This window comes from Antennarius striatus, chromosome 4 (assembly GCF_040054535.1).
Source record: "Antennarius striatus isolate MH-2024 chromosome 4, ASM4005453v1, whole genome shotgun sequence".
NCBI classification, from domain to species: Eukaryota; Metazoa; Chordata; class Actinopteri; order Lophiiformes; family Antennariidae; genus Antennarius; species Antennarius striatus.
Genome location: NC_090779.1, coordinates 8,432,563 through 8,442,353, shown reverse-complemented (window position 1 = coordinate 8,442,353; position 9,791 = coordinate 8,432,563). Strand labels below are relative to the sequence as shown.

The following is a 9,791-nucleotide window of genomic DNA, read 5'->3' as shown; positions in this document are numbered from 1 at the left end:
GACTTTTTATTTTATTTTTATTTTATATACTGGTTTGATCCCCGAAGGGAAATTATGGAAGTTAAATGACAAATATAGCAAAGAATAAGCTAGATGGACTCCCAGTAGAGTATATGTTTACTGTTCAGTCGAATCTGAATACAAATTGTCTGAACAGGATTCATGTGTTGCTAAAAATAAGGCCCCAAAAAGCTTTACTTCGGAATAAGTTTGAAATGTATGTTCCTTAATGCAATTCCACTTCAAAACTTAACAGGTTGTTCTTTACTGCATTGCAAACTACTGCATCATGAAATTATTGAACTGTGAAAATCAGACCAATGAATATTATGTATACAAACGTTGGTGTCTATGATTGGCCTAGGCTAGAGCATCACATGTTCAAACCCTTTTAGAACACGATGGATTGACTCTTATCTTATTGTTCTCCCTATTGTTCATTAGGAATGTTTACTGAATAGAAATGTGGACTGCTATCGAAGCTGTGATGCTGTAATATCATTTACTCTGCAGAGGCAGACTCGAGTCTTCTGTTGAAGATATATAAGAGAAGATCCTCTTCTCATATCTTTTCCACCGCAGTTGACAGCTAACTAACTAAACCCATGCTTCCAGATGCTGGGGGTAGGTTTACAGGGTGAATGAATTAGTTTTGTTAAGGAGATCTGAGTTAAGTGACTCCATCATGAGATCTGTTGTGTTACCTACCTGTCTGTGTCCCTCCTCTGCAGATGTTCACCAGTTTTTCTTTTTCAGCATTTTGGTATTTTTTGAAGTCTGTTCTTCCACAGGTACATTTCATTTGATAAAGACGGTTAGAAAAAAAATGACTCAAATTGTCCAATGTAATGGCAATTCTTGAGTCATACCTTTGAAAAAGTTAAAGCGTCAACTTCAATGACAATGGGAATAAAGATAAATGGGTAAAATGCATAAATTATCAACAGAAAACTGGGAGTTGTGTACATAAAGCTTGGTGGGGAAAATAAGAACCGCTTTTAATTTACGCCCCAGGAACCCTCATCAGAGATGAATCCTACTGGCAAACAAAAAAAAAAGAAAGCAGTTCCTAAACAACAAAAGGAACTGTGTCACTACTTCAACTTTTATCAATCTATATTAAAATTTTTCTTGCTAGTAAAGCAAAGTATTCATATTTCACTCTAAAATCGATTATGTCCCCTTACTTAATGCTTTAAAACAAGAGTTATACCACATGTGAATGATAGAAAACGACACATTTGTAGTCAACACACACACACACACACACATTAACACACATAAACACACCCTGACACAATGACCATGTGATTGTCCTCTGCTACTGTTACAAGGGGAGGAGGAGGAGAAGGAGGGGGGGAAACAGTTCGATGCAAACCTTCTCACCGATGAAGAGGAGCAGCCAGTCAGTGCGCAGTGCGCCTCCTCCAAACGCGTAACACCTCCCTCCTGGATCAGGCACGCTCCGGACCGCTCGGCCTCTGACGGGGAGCAGCTGCATTAACTATTGGACACACTTCCATTAACAGGTTTTTTTTTTCTTTTTTTTTGCCGTGGGCCAGGTCAATGGTTTGTGCGCTCTGTGTGGGTTTAAAACAGACGCCGACAGGAAGCGTGAAACAAACACCCCCAAAGTGACCCTCCAGTTTGAGAGGGGACAAAGGGTAAGGACTGCAAAATTGAGCTCTACTTTGTTGATGTCGACTATCAGCAGCACTACTACTATTATTACTACTATTACTACTACTATTACTACTATTACTATTATTATTATTACTCCACGGTTTGTTAGATATTTACTGCTGGTGTATTAAGTGTTAGATGAAGGGATGGACAGACACCTGACATTCTGCCTGGTTATGACGGCTGAATGGATCATGGGCTCGGACCAGGAGGGTGTTTGTGGCTGGTGGGTTCGACCTCATGACAGCAGCGGCTCCCATTCTGACGGATAACCTGTCACAGACACTACCTCATCAAATGACTCTGTCTTGACTCACAAGAGTCAAGAGCTGCAGGCCAAGCGCATGGGCAACTCCTCCGGTAAAGATGAAGGGGAGGAAGGAGAGGAGGAGGGAATGGACGGTGGGGAAATCACAGTGAAGAAGAAGAAAAAAAAGGAGGAAGAGGTGGAGGAAGAGCTTCCCCTCGGGGTGGAGGAGTTGTTTGAGAGCGGCGATCCCGTGCTGGACTTGAGCTACCGTAAATTCAGGTGTCTGCCTTCACGTGTTTGTGGACTGATGCATCTGGAGAAGCTGTATGTTTGTGGAAACAAGCTGCGCACTCTGCCGGACAGCATCTCGCAACTACAAGGTCTGCGTATCCTTGCCCTGGACTTTAACAAAATGGAAGATGTTCCTCTGCCCGTCTGCCAGCTCACTAACCTCACCCGCCTCTACCTGGGCAGCAACCGGCTGATGAGCCTCCCACCTGAGCTCAAGAACCTGCAGAGTCTACGTTGTCTGTGGATGGAGAGCAACTACTTCCAGAGATTTCCAAGGGAGCTCTATGACCTGCCTCACCTCAAGTCCCTTCAGATTGGAGACAACCGGTTGAAGACACTGCCCTCAGACCTTTGGCGTATGGAGGCTTTGAGGGGATTATGGCTCTATGGGAACCGCTTTGAAACCTTCCCCAAAGTCTTGCTGCAAATGAACAATCTGGAGATTCTAGACATGGATCGCAACAAGATGTCTGAATTTCCCAGCCTGAAACGTCTCCACTCCCTGCGCCTTTTTTCCTACGACCACAATCCAGTGGATGTGCCTCCTAAGGTGGGTGACGAGGTTCTTGTGGTTGGGGAAGGTGCAGCTGAGTTCTTGGAGGTGCGTGAGGCCAGGATGGAGAAACAACGCAAGGCTGCAGAGATAGCAGCTGAAGAGTCGCTTGTTGCAGCAGAGGAGCCCGTGATTCACGGCATCCTGAAGAACAGCAGCTCCAACTCGAAGCGAGCATCAAACGAAGCAACGGGGGAAGCAGACGTCAACGAGGGGGAGGTAAAAGATGGGGAGGGAGATGGAGAGCTGCCCTTCACGGAATACGACAAAGTTGAGCTCAGCTATGATGAGGAGGGTGTTGAATACGAGACAGAGGAGCTGATCTGTGAGGGAGAGGGGTTTGAATATGAAGGAGAAGAGCTGGAGTATGACGTGCCTCAGAATGATTATGAGTACGAGGAGCTGGAGGACATGAGGAGTCAAGATGAAGAGGCATGAAGGACCCTGCATTCACCAAGACTCAGAAGCTCTGGATGTCGGGCTGAGAGCAGGACTGCCTTCACTCTGCTGCTAATTTTTAATCTATAGATTATAACTTAGAAATAATGAGCACTTAGGTATTATGAAACTGTGAATTGACGGCACCTGTTATATCTCCATCAGTTGCAAATGACTAAATCAGAGCAGGACTGTGTGTGTGAGAGTGTGTGTATGCAGTGTGTTTTACTTAAGGGTTATTTCTTGAGTGTACACAGGAGACCAAGTCTTCCATTATTAAATTAAGTTAGATGATGAAGCCGGCGTCAGTCATTCATTTGAAATGATGTTTTAATTGAGAGCCTGTGGAAGCAGACAGTGACTGTAGTATTTCCACACGTCATAGCCAGTGTCTGCCTCTGGACGTGGGCTCGTTTCGCTGCTATTTTTGGGAACTCAGACTGTGTGCACATGTAACTGTGTATTGGATTTAGATTTATAAAATATTTATGATGTGCTAAGCACAACGTCTCAACCCTTGCAAGTGTGGTGTAAGCAGTTATGGAATGCCAAGGCCAAAGTAGAGAAAGAGACACGCAGGGTTTTTAGAGGGATGAATAGCTGGGGTGCCTCACCATAAAAGGGAAGACCGTTGGGGAGACTACTGGGATAAAGTAGACACAAAAATCTAGCACATTTTATTCAAATTTAAAGGTGAAGCCCAGTGGAGGTCAGACACTCACATCCTCCCTGACCCTTCTGTAGTTTTTTTGTCGGTGACTGGATCTTTTCTGAAGATCTGAAGGAGGTTCAACCCTTGTTCTCTTTTCATCACCGCACTCATTATTCATGTGGAGCTCATATGTAATCCAATCCTCTTTGCCTGCTTGTATCTTTTTCTCACATCTCATTGAAACAGTGAAATATTTATCCCCATTGCTGAAATATTTATGCTGGTACTCGTGTGGCATTTCGTCTCCTTTGCCTGCTGGGAAAACAGAGCAGAGTCAAACTGAGGATTGCTTCTTAAAATGTTTAAGTTCTTAACGCACAATGTCCTTTTCTAAACTGGTAAATCCATTTATTTTAAACATATGTTAGGGTGTTGATTACATCAAGGGCTACAAATACTGATTAGTTTATAAATTAATAACTGGATTGACTCTAAAGTATCAGAAAACAATTAAATCTATCGTCACACCTTACCAGATTACAAGTTTATGACTGATCACTTATTTTGCGTGTTTATTTGCAGTGTTTCCTGGGCATATTGGGGTGTGTTGTTGTGCTTAAACCTGGTGGGAAAAAAATGCTAAAAGTTTTTTCTCAGTTTATTGCAGATGTTTTGCTTTCACTTAGGAGAGCAGCATTGATCTGTAACTACTTTCTTGATTATTAACAGATTCATTTTATCTATGTAAAAAGAAAAAAGTCAAAACTTTGTCAATAATGACTCGTTACAGCTTCCCTGAACCCAATGTGATGAGATTTGTACTGAATTCATTCCTCAATAGTTCAATATAATACAAAAAAATACAAATAATACAAAACATCTGATAGGAATAACTGGAACCAGCGAATACTCAACATGCTTGCTTACTTACTAACACTATCCCAAAAAAAACAAACACACAAAACAAGAACAAATCCCAGGTCTTCCTCCTTATCTGGGTCTGAATTAAAATGTCTTTCCTTCCTGCTCCATGTGCCATTGCTTTACAGCATTTAATGGGCATTTACCCAGCAGCTCTTGTGTCACCCTTCAAACAATCAGACCAATAGAAAAAAGTGAAACCTCTTTAGTTGCGATGCTCAACAATAAATACAACGTGAAACTGGTAGTTAAGCTGGTATTTGATCTTATGAGATCATAGATACAGCTAAAAGTCATTGAATGACAGAAACGCAGTTCCATGACCGTAGACGCTATTGCTTCTAAGTGGGACACGAATGTCTGCAAAAGTTCCAAAAGTTAAGGAGACATTTGACTTTAGACTTAACAAACTGTAGTTAGTTCTCAAGGAACAGATCAGAATCAAGGGAGTCGTATTCCTCCGCTGGGGAATGTGAATATCTCGTTTTTTGCAGATATCATTACTAACCTCAGGGAGACTTTTAGCCTCTAATTAAACATGATGTATGATATATATTTTGCTGAAATCAACAGTTCTTTGCAAACACTTGATGCGTGTGTGCATGTGTGTGTATTTTATTTCTTTATTTTTATACAGCTATCTTGTTTTGAGTAATTTTTGAGAATTGACCTATCAAAGTCAGTGACACAGTGACTCTTGGGAAACTAACTCCTCCACCCCTGTCTGTGCTCCGCTGCTTGTTCCGCGGCTGCGGGTGGCAAAATAGTTTGACGCACCGCAGTTGTTGAGGAGAATCAGTGCCATGTCAGCCTGAGTGTAATTATTCTGCTCATTAGTTTACACTCCTTTCATTCTCTGTAGGTCAGTGGCAGCGAGCCGGTCAAAGACACTGCATCATCTTCATCACTCCCTCCCTGGTTTCACTTCAGCAACTGTCTGACACAAAAGTACGGAGAGATGAACAGCAGCTCTTGTTTTGGTGACACTAAAATGAGTAGTCCTTCTATATTCATTAATTTTATTTCCGCTGGGGTTACAAAACGAGTCTTTAAATAAATCAGTCAATTATTTTTTGCAACAGTCATGCAGGAACATCCATTTGGAGGTCTGACCCTCACAATGGACCTGAGATCAATAAGAAGGGTCAACTTGATCAATAGAAAATCATGCATGATTATTCTTCATGTGAGAAGCCCATTTGTGTAGCTAGCTGTCATGTTGTCATGATTGGAGCCATTGTCCATTTTGCTCCAATGATTGTTGCACAGGTGTGGACAGATGGGGATGGTGACAGAACCTGTAAAATTATAGGTTTATTTTTAACTGGGTATTTGTCAACTAAACAGCTGTCTGGGTAATATCCTGTGATGTTTCATCCCAGCTGGTTTGTCCTAATGATATTTGAGGCCCTGTTCGGTTCTGATGTTAACATCCGCATTTAGTGACATCTCCAAATACAGGTGTGAACGCGCCTGAGATGCATTGATGATTTCATGGACATCTCATCACTCAGGTGGTTTTCAGAGATGTCTGTACCCCGTGTGGCCCCGTGTGGCCACAGTCTGTCAGCAGTCAATGCACTGAAAGAGCATCGACTCAACTGTGGTGTCTCTTACCTGCTGAAGGTAAGCAGCATTTGTTTTAAATGGTTTCAGCATTAAACCAGCTTTAAGGACAACTCCAGACTCTATTATTCATGCAGTTCTGATGGTTTTTGAGTTGTTAAGAATCTTTACAAAACAGTGACAGCAAGTTCATCATTTGTACCATCTTGTAAAGCACACCGCCATACTGGCCTGGCGTCCCTCTTTGTTTTAGCCACTTAAAAGCTGTGTGAACAAACTTATTCAACTAAACACCTCATTTATGAAAGAAGGCAACATTTTATCGGTGGCATCTCATATTTTTTAAATGAAATCAACTGTGAATTAACATTCACAGTTGATAGAAAGTTTACTTGAGGTAACATTTACATCTAGTCATGTCGAGGTATCCTTGGAGAAACCACTGAAGCCTGAATTGCTGCAGATGTTGATGTGTGAGCGTTTGTGTGACTACAGTGTAGTTATTAATAGAGCCCCTTTACTGTGTAACATCATAGCTCACTTTATTCCTGACATCTTTAAAAAAAAACTCAGTTTGTGAGTTAGAGCTACATAATCTTAAACTTTAACCCTGAAACGTTATCTATGAGACAATCTTAAATATCTGGGCCTTCTTGTAAATTAAGAAATGTTATACAATAAAGAGATTTCTTTCTTTGTGTTGAAAATATTGTGTGTTTGTTCCACTGTATTGTCTATTGGCTGTGTTTTGAACACAAGTGATCGTTACAGACGCACACAGATGCTATATAACACCGGCTGTGAACACAACGAATCAGACTTAGACGCGCCTTTAATGTGTAGTGAAGTGTGAATGATCAAATGGTGTCTGAGGGAAAGACTGATTATTTGGAGAGTTGAGAAGAAACCCTGAAGGTTTCAGGTGAACACAATAAAAAACTATTCACAAATAATAATATTACATAAAAATCTAGAACCTTTCTTCTAATGGTCGTCTTGGCTGCTGCAGTACTTGTGGTGAAGACAGCGATGACTGAAAGGGCAGAGGGAAGAGTGTCAAAGTGATGTCATTAAAATCTACATCAGCTGGAGGGGAGGGGGTGAAAACTCACTGGGCGGGCCGTTAGAGACACGGCCCCTCGGGTGAATCCTGTTCCTCCAGAGGACCGGCTGCTCGGCCTCAGGGACCTCCGAACACAAACACAGAAACACCACGGTGACATAGAAGTGAGTCTTTGGTGATTATCGTGCATCGTTTTCTCTCTGGAAATGTCTGATCCTTTGGTGGAACCGCTTTCTCTTTCTGGACTCACATGGTAAAGGGAAACTGGGGAAAGTACAACATGATGAGGTCATGAGAAGCAGGAAGATGATATGTTTGAAACATTAGTGCATCAACAGTTAATCCTGTTTGCCTTCAATCTTTAAATTCAGATAACTGACTCTTCGTTTTACCTCCTGGTGTGAGACGATGTGGCAGAAACGGTCTCTGGAACTCAGCCTGAGGGGACGGACAAAAGTTGTGTTGATGTGTTGTTGCACCTTCTCCTATCACGCTGTTTGTGTTGGATTCGTCAGCTGATGACAGCGTCTCTTGCTGGGTTTGTCAATGAGGTTTGACAAAGACCACAACCGTTCAGGTTGGATGAGAGGCTGGTAGTGTCGTTTAGTTTAAGACACGATACTGTCTGTAGACAAACAACAAACACACCTATGTTAGAGGTAACAGAACTATTCTCATTCGGTTCCCCAAAAGTATAACGGTTCATTGAAATTTCAAATATTTGCTTCCTGTCTTGTGTGTCCAGATTAGCCAGGAGGTTGATGAGAACAAGATAAACTGAGGATTTATTACATCCACAACAAAAAGGAGACGTCTGCCTCCGCCCTGATATGAGGTTAATACAGTTTTGTTTTCTCATTCCAAAGCACTCAGAGGTTACACACAAGTCATACATCATAGTTTAACAGTAGATCCAGATCTTTTAATCACCTAGATATAACTTGTTTCATTTAGTTCACTTGAATGACTGGATTATACCAGCTGTGTATTGGCCTTTCATGCCTATGCTCCTCTCTGTTACCCTACTGTGACCTGATGCGTACCACAGATCAGGTTTATGATCCTGATCTGGATCCAAATGTGCAAAAAGATGGAACACAATGAGTTTAGTTTAACTTTTATTTTTTATACATACAGTATATAATATTGGCAAGCCATTAAAAACAAGTTCTCCAATTGTTGACAAAAAGAGGAGTAAAGTGATCCAGAGTCCACATTTGAACCCAGATCCATCTCAAAATTCGTACTTAGTCCAAAATCCACCCTACATCAAAATTAAATCAATACTTCCTTTTTTTTCTCTCTTTTTAAAAAAATATCCTCTCAAACAAACGAAATAGATGATCACATAACCTCCTCCAGGCCTCATTGGTGGAGGAAATTAGATTTTGGAAAGAACAGCATTTTAGCATTTTGACAGAATGATCAATTTAGTGACAACCATGTCGCAGTAATTACCTCTAATGGGAAGCATCAAATATTCACAGTAGCCTGGTTATCAGGAGAAATGTTTATGAAAAGACTATTCAAAAGTGTTAATAATGTGGTTATAATGTTAACATCCCTGCACACTGCAGGGTAAATACTCACAGAGGACCTGATCTCTTTCACATCTGTATAAGTCTCAGCATAGCTTCACCTGCCAGCCGGGGTAACTGGGACCTGAAAATCATCATTCTGAAACCTACATAGAGACTAAATCAAGTTATTTCTGCTAAATGCATCCTTTCTCTCGCCTTATGATGCCCTGTGAGACGAGCTGTAGGGATTGGCTGTGTTTCCGGTCAGTCGTCCTCTGCCGCCTGTTGCTCCTGCACTGGTCCTCTCCTGCTCGGCCATCTGTGACTGCTTTAATGGAAACCTTCACTGACAACAATGATGAATTACAAAAATCCTTTGGGCATGAGCACAGAGCTGTAACCAGGAATGAAAGCAGCAAGCACAGCTGAACTCCTTTGCTCCTAGGTTTTACAGCATCCATCAGAACTTTGTCATAGTGATTAAAGACTTTTAAAGTTCTCTTTAAAAAAAAGTTGTTAGGGTGAGGAGAAAAGTCTGAGCATGTTTTTATTTGCACCAGGCCTTAATTAGCAGAGAAAAAGAATCCACAGCAGAGGAAAGCTTCAGCGACTCCCCAGACATACCTGCAACTCCAGGATGTGTGTTCAGTGCTCAGGTCTGTGGTTCTGTGGGTAAACAGGTCCGTGTTGCTAAGAGATTCAGCACAAGGAGGCCTCACTCCAGAGAGAAAGACTGGTTACTTACATCCAACATCAGATAATGTTTCAGATGAGACCTAGATTTTACATCTTCCACATATTTGGTGATTTGTATTATCTAAAGCAGAGAAATTGTTGAAATATTTTTCTACTGT

The 9,791-nt window shown here is 41.6% G+C and overlaps 1 protein-coding gene across 1 annotated transcript; it reads left to right on the top strand.

The window, feature by feature from the left end:
* Window positions 1–2,027: 2,027 nt before the first annotated feature.
* On the top strand, window positions 2,028–3,262 carry LOC137594501 (leucine-rich repeat-containing protein 10B). Its single transcript, XM_068314029.1, has one exon. The coding sequence runs from the start codon at window positions 2,028–2,030 to the stop codon at window positions 3,213–3,215; it is 1,188 nt and encodes a 395-aa protein (XP_068170130.1). The 3' UTR covers window positions 3,216–3,262.
* Window positions 3,263–9,791: the final 6,529 nt, after the last annotated feature.